At 39.2% G+C, this 19013-nt stretch overlaps 1 protein-coding gene across 8 annotated transcripts in view; it reads left to right on the top strand.

Moving 5' to 3' along the window:
- The window catches only part of fars2 (phenylalanyl-tRNA synthetase 2, mitochondrial), a 457813-nt gene extending 444254 nt beyond the window's left edge, over nt 1-13559 (top strand). For all 8 annotated transcript variants that reach the window (XM_072560441.1, XM_072560442.1, XM_072560438.1 and 5 more), the window contains one exon: nt 13280-13559. In XM_072560441.1, coding sequence (XP_072416542.1) covers nt 13280-13418 — 139 coding nt within the window. In that variant the 3' untranslated portion in view covers nt 13419-13559. The remainder of the gene's footprint in view (nt 1-13279) is intronic.
- Nucleotides 13560-19013: the final 5454 nt, after the last annotated feature.

Below are 19013 nucleotides of genomic sequence, written 5' to 3'. Positions count from 1 at the left end.
GGATTTGAGCTCACCACCAGAGGCATTCAGTTAGCTGTCATTGAGCTCTTAAAGTCTTTTAGACTTTCAAGTGTAAGCATTGGAGAAATGAACTCAGTGAGAGGAAGTGGGCTGAACTCGATGACCTCTGAAATGTGGGTTAGTATGATGCCAATTAACCTACCCCTGTTAATTTAACTATCGGCTCGAAATAGAAATATTTGCAACATCTCAGTTGGTAGTCCACTGTTGCTTAATAAGGGAGATGTCTGAGGCTCTCTGCTCCTTTGAACTAACTATATTTCACTCTTGTGCCAGAAACTAGCAGACAAGCACACACATGATATTGCTGGGATTGCAGCATTTTATGTGCTGCAGGGTGCCATTAGCTGCACATATATCACTTCATGAGCACTGCATAGTATCCCTGCCATATGCCTGAACTGAAAGGAGTTCAGATCCCTTAATATTCAACTGATGTGTGACCATAGGCAAACAACCACGCATGTTAATACCCGGATTCTTCACAGTAGTCATAAATCTTTTATTGTGCAGCATAAAATTTCAGCAACACAGTCGCATCACAGCCAGTAGCAATATAAACGTTCGTGCTCGCCTGCAGGTTGTGGTTGTCGCATGTGGCAGATTTTAGTCAAGACATCCTTAGTCAAGTATAGATAACTCCCTCATTGTTGCAGTCTGATTGGCGTTATGATCAACCTGCTCAGCATACATCAGACAAATATTAACTATATGTGCACTTTACCAGTGCACCATCCATCATAATGTAAAGCAGAAGCATGTGCCTACAAGCAATGATTAACATTTTGGTCCCTGAATTACATTGGCCAAGTCCAATTGCAAGTTCAAAGTTTTTTTCACAATTTGCTGAAATTTTCTTGCAGGATAATGCAAAACAAAAATCAGATTTTAAAATATTTCACTGTTTTGTAGTATACTTGGGCACATGTTCCACAGAAAACCTTTATTTGTTTTATTTTGCTTTATTTCTAGAATCTTGTTGCCACTTCAGGAGACAAAAAACAATGATAGCAATTAATTTGACTGAGTTGATGACCACTATAGTTTAAGATTAGAGTGTTTTAACGTAACCTCCAATTAATTACAGAATAATTACTGAATTGTTAACAACCAGTTATGGAACTTGTTCAGAATAGCAGTTTTAGAACTATGTTTTATAAATATAACTACAATAATATAGTGAAGCATGATGCCAATTTTTTCAGCACTTTATAAGGGCTGAGGTAAATTGCAGTGCTGTATATTTGTTCAGGGTCCTTGAAGGAAATGAAGAGATTCGAAAATAAGCATTTACAAGTAAATGAGCTGTATCTTACTACTGCTGAAATGTTCTTGTAACAGGGAAGAAATGTTCACAGTGAGTTTCATTGGCCTTGTTCAATTCCCATGTTGATAGTGAAATGCACTCCTTTTCCCTTTTAAATGATTATTGATTTCTGGAGCAAAAGTATAAAATAATGTGCAGCTCTGACCAAACAAAAATTGTCCAGCAGACTTTCTTCATGTTCAGTACATTTTCTGAATGACTGTTTCACTATGAAATTTTCTCAATGTCTACACTGTTGAAAGAAGTGAGAGTGAGGATAGCAGAGGCTTTGACCACCACTTTTCCATCCTCCTTTTAAATAATGTAAATTATGACATGGAACTCTAAGTGCGGAGCTCGGCAGCAAAGGGTAACTCAGTTATGACAACATATGTTGTGAGCAATATTTCAGAATCACTGATTCAAAATCAGGTTATAAGGCAAGTAGGGTTAACCCAAGACAACCAGCATAGATTTTGGAAAGACAAGGCATGTTTAACCAATTTGCGAGTTTTTGAAAAAATGAACAGTTGGTTCAGTAAATGGGATGGACTAGTTGTGTAAAAGCGGAGTTCTAAGACTGGAGGCTTGTGACCAGTGGTGTGCCACAAGGATCAGTGCTGGGTCCTGTGCTTTTTATCATTTATATAAATGATTTGGATGTGAACATAGGAGATTTAGTTAGTAAGTTTGCAGATGACACTAAAATTGGAAGTGTAGTGGACAGTAGAGTACAACAGGACCATGATCAGAGGGGCCAATGGGCTGACAAGTGGCAGATGGAGTTTAATTTAGATAAATGCAAGGGGCTGCATTTTGGAAAAGCAAATCAGAGCAGGACTTATAACTTAATGGTAAGATCTTGAGGAGTGTTGCTGAACAAAAAGACCTTGGAATGGACTTCATAATTCCTTGAAAGTAGAGTTGCAGGTAGATAGGATAGTGAAGAAGGCATTTGGTATGCTTTTCTTTATTGGTCAGAGTATTGAATATAGGAATTGGGAGGTCATGTTGCGGCTGTGCAGGACATTGGTTAGGCCACTTTTGGAATATTGCTCTTCTGGTCTCCTTCTTATCAGAAGAATGTTATGAAATTGAAAGGGTTCAGAAAAGATTTACAAGGATGTTGCCAGGTTTGAGGATTTGAGCAAAAGGGAGAGGCTGAATAGGCTGGGGCTATTTTCCCTGGAGCATTGGAGGCTGAGGGCTGACCATGAGGGGCATGGATAGGATAAATAGACAAGGTCTTTTCCCTGGGGTGGGGGGAGTCCAGAACTAGAGGGCATAGGTTTATAGTGAGAGAGAAAAGATATAAAAGGGACCTAAGGGGCAACATTTTCACACAGAATGTGGAATGTGCTGCCAGAGGAAGTGATGGAGGCTGGTGCAGTTACAGCATTTAAAAGGCATCTGGATGGTTATATGAACAGGAAGGGTTAGGAGGGATATGGGCCAAGTGCTGGCAAAGGGGACTAGATTAGGTTAGGATATCTGGTCGGCATGGACGAGTTGGACTGAAGGGTCTGTTTCTGTGCTCTACATCTCTATGACTCTTTTAGGTTCGTAGAGGTTTATTTAAAAACAAATCAGCTGTATATGTTAGGATATGCAATAGCATGAAGAAAGTTAGTTGGCAGACAGGAAACCAAGTTAGGATGTGTTCAAACTGGAGAAAGGTTGAATGTAGCATATTCCAGGTTCTGGGTGACATTATTGTCAAGTTATTTGGATTTTTGTTTACAGGGAGTATAATCTCTTCCTACAAACACTAAAATGGGGCAGAGAACCCAGTGAGAACAGAAAGACAGCACTTAATGAATATGAGACTTTTTAAAAAATCAGTTGCTACAAAGGCTCGTTAGATCATCATATCCCACAGAACATTAATAGAATTGAGTCAATATGATCTCAAAGGTTGCATGCATCTTCTTACTGACACTTTTATGTGTTCCATATACAGCTCCAAATCTAACAATGTCAGATGTTTCTTTACACAGGGGATAACTGGAAATTTGTTCAGCAAAATGACAGTTCAAAGATGTGGAAGGTGATTTTACAATACTTATAGAAACAATGGTTCTATGTGCTCAAATTGTTAGAGGTGGTGGATAGATTGAGGTATTGGTTTATAAAGGCATACAGGATCCTGAATTTTAAGAATAGAAGCGTAGAACACACAAACACAGAAGTTTTGTTGATCCCTTATAAAACACAGGTTCTGCCTCAACTTGAGTATTATGTCCAGTTCTAGACATCACACTGTAGGAAGGGTATAAAGGCTTTGGTGAGCATGTAGAAGCAATATGTGGAAATTGTTTTTTTGTGTTGAGAGACTTCAGTCATGAGGATAGATTGGACAAGCTGAGCTGAGCTCTTCAGAGAAGAGAAATTGGAGAAAGATTTGGTCGAGGTGTTCAAATCAGGAAGGGCGAGAAAGAGTTGATATAGATATTGTTCCCATTGACAGAGGTGTCAAGATTCAGAGGACACAGATGTGAAGCGATTGACTAAGGGCTAAAAGCGATATGAGAAAACATTTTTTTTAACACTGTAAGTGGTTAGGACTTGAAATGCACTGCCTGAAAGGAAACGGATTCAATCATGGCTTTATAAAGGATATTGACTTAGCACCTGAATGCAAAAATGTGCAGGTTATGGAAGAAAGGCAGCAGAATGGAACAAGTTGAATTGTTCTGACAGAGTGCCAGCACAGCCTCAATGATGTTGTCTTCTCTTCTGTAAAGTTCTGCAATTCTTTCAGGCAAACCAAACCTTTCTTGGTAGATTTTTAATTTCTCACATCTTAATGTCACTCCTTCCACTCACCTGTTGTTGAAACCCTCACCTATATATTTGTTATTTTCAAATTCAATTATCTCAATGATCCTAGAACTAGTCTCCATCCTGTATAATCTTCAACTCATCTGAAATTCTGCAATCCATTCTGACCTACCTGAGGTCATAGTCCCACAAATCTCATCCATACTCTCTGTTTTTATGACTCTAGCCAGTTTTGTGTATCTCGACTCCCCATTAACCCACTCCACCATTAGTAACTGTTACCTTCACAGACATAGGTCTGTGGTATTGAATTTCCTCCCTACGCCTTTCTGTCTTTCCAAATCTCTTCCATAAAGTGCAGATCTTTAATCAAGCTATTGGTCACCCATCCTAATATCTACTTCTTTGGCTCAGTGTCCATTTTTTCTGACCATGGCTCAGCAAAGCCCTGTGAAACATGATTTGATCTGGAAGTAACGTATTAAGGATTTCTTTCTTTAAAAAAAACTCTTTAAAAAGTCTGTGAAATTTGTGATTGTTTTTAAGATTTACGATTTTAATGTAATGGAATTGGTTATCATGATGTGATGACTCTTAATCTAGAAGTGGTACCAACAGGAAAGAATTTAAGAAGGAAGCCATGAGGCTGTGAGACAAAAAGGAAAACTCCAAGACAGGAGCTAGAAGGTGAAACCAATCGATGCACAAATGTAGGCAGAAAGGAAAGGCAAACTGAGAGAACAAAACACAAAATTCTTGTAAGGAAAAGAACAAATCAATCTCATTTTTTTTCTGGTTTAGCAAAAAGGGACTCAGGTGCTCTTGGAGATACTCTGCAAGCTGACTGAAGAGGGCTAAAGCCTGGATAACATTGTGAATATTTTGGAAATGCTAAAGAGTGTTTCTTCAGAAATTACCAAACTCCGAACAGGGGTGTTACTGGTTGATCAAATGAAAAAGAACTCTGAAAATTTACACTATCCAGATTGTCATGTTCTAAGGGAGAAGGAGTTTCTAGAATTGTGTTGTTCTGATGATGATCATACCCATGAAATTTGTAGGCCAAAGTTGTTGTCAGATCAGGATATAAGAATATAATTTTATGGAACTGAGTAGTGTGAAAGTGCCACATTTTGGGGGGAATTTTCTTTGGTTCTGTAAGATATATCTTTGTTGTATTGACTTTGCTTTATGTAGAGAATCATCTGCCTACAAATTGGTTATTGGTTATGTTTGATTTCCAGTAGTGGAATTTTGTCAATAATTACTTCATTTGGGTTCAGCAAATGTGGTTCTTTTGGTTTATTATTCTTCACGAATCACAATGTTTCTGGATTAAAGTCTCAAATAAATTCAAATTGTTGTTACAGGTAAGTCTGTGAGGAAACAGTTAAAACTTTAGAATGTTTTTGTAATGGCAGTGTTTATTGGTGAACAGACATGCAGTTGTCTCAGGATTATATTATTTTCCTATGACCGTTTTAGAGCTAAAGTTCTCACGTGAAATAAAACTGCTGTTTCTCACTATGTTTGGAAGTAATTTTTGCTGGATTTTGCAGCAAAGACTAATTGTGATATAAGGTATAAATAATACTGTTAGAAATGCAGGGATATTCCTGAGACAGCGTTCTTTTTTTCATCTGATTGATTTGTGGTGCATTTCCAGCATTTTTTTTTGATTCACTCTTCTATAATAATCACTTACATTGATATCTCATATCTTCTTCAGTCCCAACTTCTAACCCAGGATACCTTGGGTAAATAAGGCAGATCTAGAAATATTGTGCAGAAATTGAACTCTGTGGTAAGACCTTAAACTCTTTACAACAGTATTTCTGTGATTTTATTTGCCCTGGGTAGAATTATATGTGTAAATGTCAGTTATGTCATCCTATACAGCCCTTACTGAGTATCATTGCACAAGTTGTTTTACACTGCCTACTGTCAATACATCAGGCCATGGATTGCTGTGACAAGGTATCAAGTGGCAGATGTGCTTTTATGCATTTAGCTTTTTAAAAGTTTTACATGACAGGCAAGCAGATAATGGTGCAGCAAAAGAAACAATAAAACATGGGACCAAGTGAACAGCAAACAGGGTATCTGCCTAACCAATCAGATTGAAATAAAGAAATTTAGAAAATAGGTGCAGGAATAGGTCATTTGGCCCTTCAAACCTGCACCACCTTTCAATATGATCATGGCTGGTCACGCAATTTCAGTATCCCATTCCCACTTTCTCTCCATATCCCTTGATCCCTTTAGCCGTGATGACGATGTGCAGCTCCCTCTTGAATACATCTAAAGAACTCTCCCCAGTAGCTTTCTATGGTCGAGAATTCCACAGGTTCACAACACTCTGAGTGAGGAAATGTTTCCTCATCTCAGTCCTGAATAGCATACCCCTTTTCTTAAACTGTGACCCCCAGTTCTGGACTTAACCAACCACAGGAACATTCTTCCTGCATTTAACCTGTTCAGTCCCATTAGGGTTTTATATGTTTCTATAAGATCTCCTTTCATTTGTCTAAGTTCCAGTGAGTACAAGCCCAGTCGATCCAGGCTTTCCTGTTATGTCAGTCCTGCCATCCCAGGAATCAGTCTGGTGAACTTTTGCTGGATTGTCTCAGTAGCGAGAATGTCCTTCCTCAGACGAAGAGACCAAAACTGCACATAATACTCAAGGTATGGCCTCACCAAGGCCCTGTGTAATTGCAGCAAAATATCTCTACTCCTATACTCAAATCCTGTCACTGTCAAGGCCAGTGCAATTAACAGTGGAAGGAGTGCAAAGAAAGTGCAAGTTAGAGTGAGTGAATTCAATGTTAAACATGTGCGTTAGGAAATAGATGAATGAAATAAATAAAATATAAGAGAAAGAATTAAAAAAAGAGAAAAAGTATTCTTTTCAAGTTTGAAATGTTTAGAAGACAGTCAAAACCTGAAGGAATGAGACTACCATGTGTGATCATTAGTTTTCAGTGTTAAATGCCAATAATTTAGACATATAGTTAAAAGTGTACATAGACTAAAACAGTCAAGATTTAACTTCCTGTGATGAGTTTAGTTTATTTAGAGTCATGAAAGTATATTTCTACTGTCCAAGATCAATAATTACATCCTATACAATGCACTTCAATAAGAAATATAATTTTCCACAAACTAACAACAGAAGCAGTACACCAAGGACAACAATATTTAAATGTCATGCTTAACAACCTACATTCCCTTACCTGAAGACATATAATTTGCATATTAAAAATAATAGAATGTCATTGGCCTCATCAATATTTTGATAGCAACTAATTGGACAAGTTGAAAAAGGCCTGAAATAAAGCTCTAGTATACAGTGGTGGTGTCCCTACCTCTGGGCCAGTAGATCCAGGTTTAAGTCCCACCTGCCACTGAATTATGCAAATAGGTTGATTTTTAAAAATGGGGTAATATATAACTTTCAAGATTATTCCCATGTCCTTGTTTGTAATCCTTCATTTCACCTGTATCATCACTTGTTACTGTTAAGAGTGCAGGCAGTTGGCTCTTCCTGGTGGAGTACTGCAAAGCATGAACATCTCTGGTGTTTATGCCCACTGCCTCCATTCCATATGGTCTTCTGAGAGGGCTAGAATACAACAGTAGAGATTAGTTCACTTAATATTGTTAATATGACTTTAGCAAAGCTTTTGACAAGGACCTAAATGGGAGACTGATTGAGAAAGTTAAAGCACATGGAATTGAGGGAAGCCTGGTGAGATGCGATCAGAAACTGACTTAGTAATAGGACACAAAGGGTAGTGGTACACGGCTGATTGAGTGACTGGAGGTCAGTGTGCAATGGCGTACCACACGGATCAGGACTGGGATCCTTATTATGTGTTATATACATAAATGATATAGATGAAAATGTGAGGGAATTGTTAAGCAAATTTACAGACAACATCAAGACTAGTAGAGTGGTTAATAGCGAAGAAGATGCTTATAGGTTACAGGAAGATATAGATGGGTTGGTCAGATGGTCAGACCAGTGGTAGACGATATTTAACCCTGATAAGTGTAAGGGGATTCACTTTGGAAGAAACAATCACGATGAGGAAGTACTTAATGAATGGCAGGACACTGGATAACTTAGAGGAACAGGGAAATCTTGGGGTAATTATCCACAGATCCCTGAAGTCAGCAAAACACGCGAATAGGATCGTTAAGAAGGCATATGGGACACTTGCATTAACCAGTCATGGCATAGAGTATAAGAGCAAGGAAATAATGTTGGAGATGTACAGAGCATTGGTCAGGTCACAACTGGAGTACTATGTGCAGTTATGGTCACCTCACTACAGGAAGGATGTGATAGCACTGGAGGGGATACAGAGGAGATCACCAGGATGTCACCTGGGATGGAGAAATTAAGCTTTAAGGAGTGTCTAATTAGGCTTGGATTGTTTTCTTTAGAGCAGAGAAGACTGAGGGGGAACATGATTGAGGTGTATAAGATTATAGGGTAAGAGGGCAGGAGTTTTAGGGTAAGAGGGCAGGAGACTCAGAGGGGATTTGGGAAAAACGTTTTCACTCAGCAGATTGTGGGAATCTGAAATGCATTGCCTGCGGTAGTAGTGGAGACTGGAAACCTCACAACCTTTAAAAAATATTTGGATCAACACTTCAAATATCTTAACATTCAAGGATATGGGTCAAGTGCAGGAAATTGGGATTAGCACATTTTTACTGGTAGTTATGTCAGCGCAAACTCAATTGGCCAAAAGGCCCTTTCTGCATTGTATGAACCTATGACCAATCTACTGCTGAAGTTGCATACAGCTCTGGTCAAATCACATTTGTAATGTTGTGAGCAAGTTTGGGCCATGTATCTAAGGAAGGATGTATTGTGTTGGAGGAAGTCCAGAGGAGGTTCACAAGAGTAATCCCGGGATGAATATGAGGAGCGGTTGAGAACTCTGGGTCTGTACTCAAGGATGAGGTGGTATCTCATTTAAGCTCACAATGTACTAACAGGCCTGGATAGAGTGGATCTGGAGAAGGTCTTTCCATCAGTAGGAGAGACTAGGATCCAAGGGCACAGCCTCAGAGTGAAGGGAGAACCTTTTGGAACTGAGGTGAGGCACAGTTTCTTCAGCAAGAGCGTAGTAAATCCGTGGAACTGAATGCCACAGAAGGCTATGGAGGCCAAGCATTGAGTGTCTTTAAGACTGAGATAGGTAGATTCTTGATTAGTTAAGGGATCAAAGGTTATGGAGAAAAAACAGGAGAATAGAGTTGAGAAACATACTAGGAGAAAGTGAGGACTGCAGATGCTGGAGATCAGAGCTGAAAATGTGTTGCTGGAAAAGCACAGCAAGTCAGGCAGCATCCAAGGAGCAGGAGAATCGCGTTTCAGGCATGAGCCTGAAGAAGGGCTCATGCCCGAAACGTTGATTCTCCTGCTCCTTGGATGCTGCCTGACCTGCTGCGCTCTTCCAGCAACACATTTTCAGTTGAGAAGCATACCAGCCATGATAAAATGTCAGAGCTGACTCAATGGGCCGAATGGCATAATTCTGCTCTTATATCTTATGATCTTATGTAGTTTGGTGTCGTTATCACTGTTGTCCAGCTGAGAAATATAACTGACTGAACAAAGAACAATACAGCACAGAAACAGGCCACTGGGCCCTCCAAGCCTGTGCCGAAACATTCTGCCCTTCCATACTAAAGCTATCTTCATTTACAGGACCTCTATCCCTCTGATCCCTTCCGAGTCATGTATTCATCTAGGTGCTTCTTGAATGCTGCTATTATGTCTGCTTCCACCACTTCCTCTGGCAATGTGTTCCAGGCACTCACCATCCTTTGTATGAAAAATCTGCCTTGCACATCTCTTTTAAACTTCTCCCCTCACACCTTGAACCTGTATCCCCTAGTAATTGACCCTTCCAGACTGGGGAAAAGCCTCATACTTTTCACTCTATGCCATTCACAATCTTATAAACTTCTATTAGGTCACCCCTCAACCTCCTGTATTCCACTGAAAATAAACTCAGTCTATCCAACCTTTCTTCATAGCTAAATTCCCCATACAAGGCAACATCCTGGTTAGACCTTTCTGCACCCTCTCCAAAGCATCCACATCCTTCTAATAGTATGTGACCAGAACTCTACACAATATTTAAAGTGTGGCCTAACTAAAGTTCTATAAAGCTGTAGCATAATTTATGTAAAAACAAGGGCTGCAGATGCTGGAAACCAGATTCTAGACTAGAGTGATGCTGGAAAAGCACAGCAGTTCAGGCAGCATCCGAGTTGCAGGAAAATCGACGTTTCGGGCAAAAGCCCTTCATCTATCCCTGATGAAGGGCTTTTGCCCGAATCATTGATTTTCATGCACCTCGGATGCTGCCTGGACTGCTGTGCTTTTCCCGTAGCGTAATTTGTCTATTCTTATACTCAGTGCCACTTCCAATGAAGTCAAGCATGCCATAGGCCTTTTTTACTACCTCATCTACCTGCGTTGCCACCTTCAATGATCTATGGACTACACACCCAGATCCCTCTGCATATCGATACTCCTAAGGGTTCTGCCATTTACTGTATACTTTCCACCTGTACTTGATCTTCCAAAATGCATAGCCTCACTGAAATACTGAATTGCTCAGAATAACATCTAACCTGGTGCATATAAGGAAAGGTTTTTTTTTGGAATGATGTGTTTGAAACAATCTTTCATTTATCAAGCCATAAGGCATATTTTCAACAACTTGAGAAAACAGCTGGCTCCAACTAAAATTTGAAATGATATCTGGATAAAATATATTGGCCTCAATTTGTACCTAACCCATCTGACAGGAATGTGTTGAATTTGATTTGGATGCCCATTTTAAACCCCATCTGATTTTACTCTCCATTGATTATTGTGCCTGACCCAAACCCACTCCATTCTCCAAACACATGAGATTTGAATCTGGTTGATAAACTTGCTTAATACTAGAAAAGTGGATGATGAAACTAGATATGATGAATAAAATTTGTCTTTCTCATTCTGTGGCATTGAATTATAGAGGCATACAGCACTGAAACAGACCCTTCAGGCTAACCCTGCTGATAATAATCTCAAACTAAGATAGTCCCACCTGCCTGTGCTTGTGTTATATCCTTCCAAACACTCGTTATTCGTATACTTATCCAAATGTCATTTAAATGTTGTAACTGTGAGTTCTACTACTAAATTAGAGTTAAAAAGGAAATATAAACACTTTACTGAACGACTGAATAAAAATCTATCTTATAACTCATTAAAAACATTAATGCTGTCAGAAACTGGAACTGGTGATCAAATCTTTGGACATGCATTTAGGCAGATTTGTAAGAAATACTCCTCTCTACCATGAAGAGTATGTAGCACTAACTCGATTAGTATTGTAGTTTAAGCCACTGTATTTATTCCATTTATTATTGTAGTTTATCAAAAGCAGTAGTATATTTTAAATTTATCCTGAGTGACTGAACAATGATGAATAAAAAAATACATTAGTCCCATTGTTTATTTGAGTGCTGCCAGGTGTGGTCAGATGCCTGATAATCTAATGAAGTTAGTATTCCGAGATTTTTTTCTTGGTCTCATCTAATGCCAGATTGTGTGGCGTCAGTAATGCCCAATTAAGCATATGTTAAGATCCCTTAATGACTACGGGTAAATGAGTTATCCACATCAAGAAGGTTTGGACTTACTTGTGCATCTGTGATGATGCACCAGAGGAACAAATTGTGTCCAATGGGTTCAGATCCTAACCAAATTAAACTCAATCTGTATTTAAAAGGAATCTTCACAGTCATCTGTGCAACTTGCTTTTCAATTGATTTTGGGATGTAGGTGACACTGGTCAAATAACATTTATTGTCCCCTTGAACCACTGCAGTAACCAATTGTAACTTGCTGTTTATTAATTTGGACATAAATTAATCCCTTTCTTAGAGTTGCAGGATAAATGAGCACCATTAAAGGTGTGCAGTACTCAAACATTTGGTGTTAGGATTAGTTGCCTCTGCAAAAGCAACAGTGTTGATTCTACAATTGCCTTAAAAGGCAAGAAAAGTGTAAAGAACAATCTATACATTTTCTATTTGATGGTGAATTGAATAATGATAGATTGTTGGAGAAACTCTGCAGGTCTGACATCTGTGGAGAGGGAAAATGAGATAACATTTTGAGTCACATATGACACTTCACATTATATCAATTTTTCTGTTTGTCTCTCCACAAATGCTGCCAGACCTGCTGAGTTTCTCCAGCACTTTTTTTAAATTTCAGATTTCCAGCACTCTGCAGGATTTTATTTTTATTAAACTTAGATTGCTATATGACTGCAATCTTCATTGTTGGAGGGCGCTTGTGGCGCTTGTAGTAGTGTCACGTCATTTGGCTCAAAAGTTCAGGGTTCAAGTCCCACTTGCCCCAGACATATTATAATACCTGAACAGATTGATTTAAAAATATCTAACTCCTGTTGGATAATGTCAAGTGAGGATAGAATCTAGTTCAGCTATGATGCAGCTATAGTTAAATAACTGCTAATGCTACTTCTATGGGTCATGCGTAAAGAATAGCTTGTTAGGTGAGATCCAAGCAGGCTTATTAGAAACTGTACTATGGTGCATGGAATTAACCTCTTTCAATATGAAGGAGTAGAAAGAATTTTCTTCAATAATTTGATTTTCAGTATTTAGCATACAGTATTTTAAGCATAGAATAAATTATTGTTAATTTAAAAGGTGATGATCTGTTAAGAACTGCTAGATCTTTGATTTGAGTAGTTGAAATTTTTTAGTGCTAAAATAGGTTGAGAAATCGTTCAAATATTACATACAGAAATTTGACTCAAATGCATTAACAGTTGTGCTAAAAATAGGGCACAGATTCACAGAATAAGTATGGATGGATAATAACTCAGCCTTTATAAGGCTAAACTCTGAAAACTGTATTTACTTGGCAATTACACATTTGCGGTGAACCAGTGGATGAAGTAGATAATTGGAAAAATTAATTAGTTAGTGTTGTGCAGAGTTCACAAGACTGCACTAGAGACAAAGTAAACCCCTATCTTTGTATGGCTAAGTATTTGGCGGGTTGGGTGTACAGCCTGTATTTGCTGCTGATGACTGATGCTGATTTTCTCTGCCTAGGACTAAAAAGATCAGCCATTGCTACAGGGTTACCTATCGCCACATGGAACGAACATTAACCCAGGAAGAGGTGTGTACCATTCATCGAGCAATTGAAAAGGCAACTGTGGAGAAAATGGGAGTGGAAGGCAGATTTTAAAATCAAGAAAATAATGATTTTTTTTGTGCTTTAACTGCAGTCTACCTATTGGTTTTCTTGTGCTCAATAAGTGATGAAATACAGATGAAGATTCAATTAATGCCAAACTTGATTTGAGTAAAGCTCAGCATTTTGGATTAATATGTCTGCTCTTTTTTCTTGTGTTTTGTACAGAGGCACTAGCCTTCATTTGTAAAACAGAAGGGTTTATCTTTAGGTTTTATGCTGTGGTCCATGTTAATTGGCTCCCAAGAGTTAAGCTGTTTCAGGAAAGTGCCCGTCATGTCATCCATTCATCAGACCAAATTAGACTCCTACTGACACAATTTCTACATCAAGCGATTTGATAGCAGCTTTCCTGATATGGAAAGAATCAGAAATATTTGCTTTCATTTTCAGTATATTCTTGCAATAATTGATGCAGGAAAAAACACAATGTATATGTCGATTTTACCTAAACAATTCCTTTAGGATCACTTATGCCTTGTAAAACCTTTTCACACTGGATTGATTCTATTGTTTTATCTTGCTATGGATATATTTAATTTTATTACTTTCTAGATAATAGGAAAATAAGTCCAAGTTTGTGACACAATCAAATTATCATCTTAAATAGTACAGAACCTATGAGATACTAAAAACATATTTACTACATGGACAACACAAACCTAAGCATTTATTTCCAGTTTTATGCAGTGTCCCTAAATTTCCTGGGTCATTCTTCCGATCTCCTAGTATGAGTCTAGTAAGAGAACAGCATTAACTTTGGATGAACAGTATAACAGATAAAATAGCTAATTGCACAATTTGTCTGGGGATTCCAATGATTTCTATGAATACCTCAGCATGAAATTGTGAGAACCAATTGGAAATTAAGGACACTTGTCTTATCAGTTGGTAACATTGTCACCTGTAATGTGCAAGGATCTGGGTTCAAATCCTGTTCCAAGAATGAGTAGAAAAATCAAGGCTCACACTCCAGTGCAGTCTTGATGGTCTACCACACTGCAGGAAAACACTCTCTCTCAGATGAGATGTTAAATTAAAATCTCTTCTGTCTGCTTGAGTGTAAAAGATCTCACGGTATTACTTTGAAGAAGTTGAGGGAAGGTTTCCATTGTCTTATGGCCAATATTTATTTCTCAATGGTCATCATAAAGACAGACAGTGGGATGCAAATTGGCTGCTATGATTCCTGAATCACAACAGTGACTGCTTCACCAGTAGGTCACATTGTCTGTAAAGCATCTGGGACTTCAGGTGATTTGAAAGGGACGATATAAATGCAGCTCAAATTTTCATTTTTATAGTCTAATGTCACTTGACTTTTGGCCCTTTGAAGAAAACTTTGAAGAAAAATAGTGTCCTAAACCCTGTCATGCCAACTAAAAATGTTCCACAGAAAAGGTACGTAGCCACTGGAAAGGAGATCATGGGGGTTGCATGAGGGGATTTTATGGAATCTAGAAAAGTAGGAGAAGTGGTATGTAGTGTGATTTAATAAGGTGGGATGCAAAATTTCAATTTCCCACTATTGGGTTGAGATGCAGAGATAGATTTTCCTTATTTAACCCTAGAACATAAGAGAGGGTGGCAGGAAAATGGTCTTTGTCTCTTGGAGGGCCAGGATTCATAGAGTAAGTTAGTGGTGAAGGGTGGTGTGGAGTGGATGCATAGAAGGATGGAAAAGAGTTCCAGGGGATGACAGAAGGAGGAGTCTGGGCATGTAGGAATGATGCAGGTAGATGCTGATGTTATGGTGAGGTGGGGGACTGTCAATCAAGGTAAGAAAATTAGAGGCCTAAAAGGCAGTATTGATACTGTCCAACTTGTGGCCAACTCAAGGTGTTGTGCGCACAAGACCTTAGGCTGTGAATTCATCTACAATATTTCAATTATGTCTGAAAAGAGTAAACTCATACAATATCCTTTACAATGCTTAGAAGGGAAGGCCAGCTGTGCCTGCAAGTTCTGCTATGTCTCACAAAGTGTCAACAACTTTGGAGCTGGAAAAGCGCAGCAGGTCAGGCAACATCAAAGGAGCAGGAGAATCGCTGTTTCGGGTATAAGCCCTTCTTCAGGATTCCTGAAGAAGGGCTTATGCCCGAAACGTCGATTCTCCTGCTCCTTTGATGCTGCCTGACCTGCTGCGCTTTTCCAGCAACACATTTTTCAGCTCTGATCTCCAGCATCTGCAGTCCTCACTTTCTCCTAGTAAACAACTTTGGATACTAACATGAACATTCAGTAAAGAGCGAACAAAAGCGTACACAACATTGCTTCTTCCATGATGAAGGAAACATCCCAAATGCCCCGTGACCATCATTGTGTGCCAACTATGAGTCATGCCAGTATAATTAACTATGTTGGCCTGAACAGATAATGATGCACATATGAATATAATGAAAATGTGATGTGAAATGCTTACCTGTAAAATTTAATTTTGTAAAAACAGCCAGCCACTTTCGTGCTCGTAAATCTTGTGATTGGCACCGGAGTTGGGCAGGAATGTTGTACAGAACCTCCCTCTTTGATCAGGCCACCATACTACTTGCACTGTCAGCTGATGGCAGATTTCACACTGAAAAATTTTCCCTCCACATGACTGCATGTATTTTGCAAAGTTAAAAATCACACAACACCAGGTTATAGTCCAACAGGTTTATTTGGAAGCACTAGCTTTCGGAGTGTTGCTCCTTTATCATTTGATTTTGGAGTATAAGATTGTAGAACACAGAATTTATAACAAAAGTTTACAGTGTGATGGAACTGAAATTATATATCGAGAAAGACCTGGAATGTTTGTTAAGTCTCTCATCTTTTAGAATGGTTTCAGTTTTTCTCTATGTAAATTCCAGAACTATCTTAAAGTTACATTCTTAAGTGAACTTTAACAATAGGTGCCATGTTGGGCCAGATAATGTATTGAAGGTGTGAGGTGCCCTGTCTGTGCCCCATTGGTCAGACTGATTCTAATCTGAAAAAGGAATTTACAGAATCTTACAAGGATTCATGCAGTTTTTGAGCAAAATCAAATGTAATTCTGCAAATACAAATTCACCCCACAAACTTATATGTGGGTGTGTGAGCGGGGGGTATGAGTGTCTGTCAGAGCGTATGCGTATGTGTATGTGTATGTGTGTGAGTGTGAGTGTAAAGTGGCAGAAGTCTGTGAGACGGTGTGTGAGAGTGTGTGGGAATGTATGTGTGAGCATATGTGTGTGTGTGTGTGTGTGTGTGTGTGTGTGTGTGTGTGTGTGTGTGTGTGTGTTCCCACACCTCCATTTCTCGCCTTTAAACAACCACCAAACCTCAAACAGATCATTGTTCTCAGCAAACTGCCCGGCTTTCAGGACACTATACAACCTCGTCACAGTTGATGCTGCAAGGCATGTCAGAGTGTCGACACGGATACCACCATTATACGTGGGGACACCTCCCACCATGTACTTGGCAGGTTCTCTCGTGTGACTCGGCCAACATTGTCTATCTCATACGCTGCAAGCAAGGATGCCCAGAGGCATGGTACATTGGTGAAACCGAGCAGAGACTTTGGCAATGATTAATGGACAACACACAATAATCAACAGACAGGAGTGTTCCCTTCTAATCAGAGAACACTTCAGCGGTCCAAGACATTAGACCACGGACCTTCAGGTGACCATCCTCCAAGGCGGACTTCAGGACAGGCAACAATGCAAAGTGGCTGAGCAGAGGCTGATAGCCAAGTGTGGTACCTATGGGAGTGGCCTCAATGGGAAACTTGGGTTTATGTCACACTACAGGTGACCCCACTGCACTACATACACACACCCACACTGATAGACCCATACATTCCTACACACACTCCTACAGACCCATGCATTCCTACATACACACGAATGCACTCCTACAGGCTCATAATTCCTACATACACACACACGCACTCCTACAGACCCATACATTCCTACACACTCCTGCAAACCCATACACTCCTATGCAAGTGCGCCCACACACACACACACACACTCACACTCCTACAAGTCCATACACTCACGCAGATCCTCTCTCATACACAAGCTCCCTCCCATACGCTCACACATACACTCCCACATTCACACACATCCTTTTACAGTTATACTCCTTTACACTCACACTCACAGATATACACACACACTCTCTCACACATAAGCATGCGTGTGCACTCTCGCACAGACACTCATACCTCCCACAACCCCTTCCAGCCCGTACGCATACACCCATATGCACACACAGACATATAAGTTTGTGGGGTGAATTTGTACTTGCAGAATTACAGTTTATTTTGCTCAAAAATTGCATGAATCCATGTAAGATTCTGTAAATCCCTTTTTTAGGTTAGAATCAGTTTGAACATTGGGGCATAACCAGCCTCACATAGGGCACCTCACACCTTCAATGTATTATCTGGGCCAACATGGCACCTACTGTTAAAGTTCATTTGAGAATGTAACTTTAAGAAAGTTCTGGAATTGTTGGAGTATAACCTGGTGTTGTGTGATTTTTAACATGTACTCCCCAGTCCAACACCGGCACCTCCAAATCATGTATTTTGCATGCATGCCTCTGTCACTGTAATTGTGTGGGATTCGGTAAAAAGAGAGAAAGCTGTAACATTGTCTGTTGCAGTTTATTCAAATACTTCCAGATGAACTTGCTGAAGGTTTTACCTCAATTCAATCAAGAGTAAATGCAATATACCAGAAGCCTATTGTGTAATTAATAATAAATATCACAAAAATTAGAGTTATGCAAATCCCACATTTATTTTTATCTGTTATGGGATCATAGTGCACTGAGTGTATACATCATTTCCCCTTTGGAGTCTATAAAACCTTTGAGCTTCATCTGGAAAATTGCCATTGGCATTTCAACTACATAAAAACTGAGCAAGTTAGCTAGTGCATTCATTTAGCACAATGACAGTATACTCAGTGGATGGCATTCCCAAAGACCTCCCCAAAACTTTTGGCAGAATTATACTTTTCCAAGACAATGATGCAGTTGTGCGTGTCTCTGATGAAATATAGGTGAGAGAACCCTGAGAGAAGAAATTCCTCCTCAGCTCTTTCTTAAATGGCTGACCCCTTACTTTGAAAATGTGTTCTCTAGATTCCCCCAGAAGGGGTAATAAGATCATCACTCAATTTTCTAAACTCCAATGAGTATAGGCCCAAGCTGCTCAACGTTTCATCATAAAGACAATGCCTTCCCAGGAATCAACCTGTGAATCTTATCGAAGATAGCTCCAATGCAAACATAAACTTACTTAAGTAAGGAATCCAAACCTGTACACAGTATTCCAGGTGCAGCCTCACTAATTTGCTGTACAACCGTCAGCAGGATTTTATTCCATTTTTATACTCTATCCCATTTGCAAAAAAAAAGCATAATTCCATTTGCTTTCCTAATCATTTGATGTACTTGCATGTTTTTTTTAAATGATTTATATACAAGGACACCCAGATCCCTTTGTACCACAGATTTCAGCAGTCTTTTGCCATTTAAATAGAATATTCTGCTTTTCCGTTCTTCTTGCCAGAGTGGACAACTTTACATTTCCTCACTTTATAGTCT

The sequence above is a fragment of the Chiloscyllium punctatum genome, chromosome 41, assembly GCF_047496795.1.
Source record: "Chiloscyllium punctatum isolate Juve2018m chromosome 41, sChiPun1.3, whole genome shotgun sequence".
Lineage (NCBI taxonomy): Eukaryota > Metazoa > Chordata > Chondrichthyes > Orectolobiformes > Hemiscylliidae > Chiloscyllium > Chiloscyllium punctatum.
The sequence above is the reverse complement of the archived record's forward strand: the minus strand, read 5'-3'. Positions and strand labels throughout refer to the sequence as shown.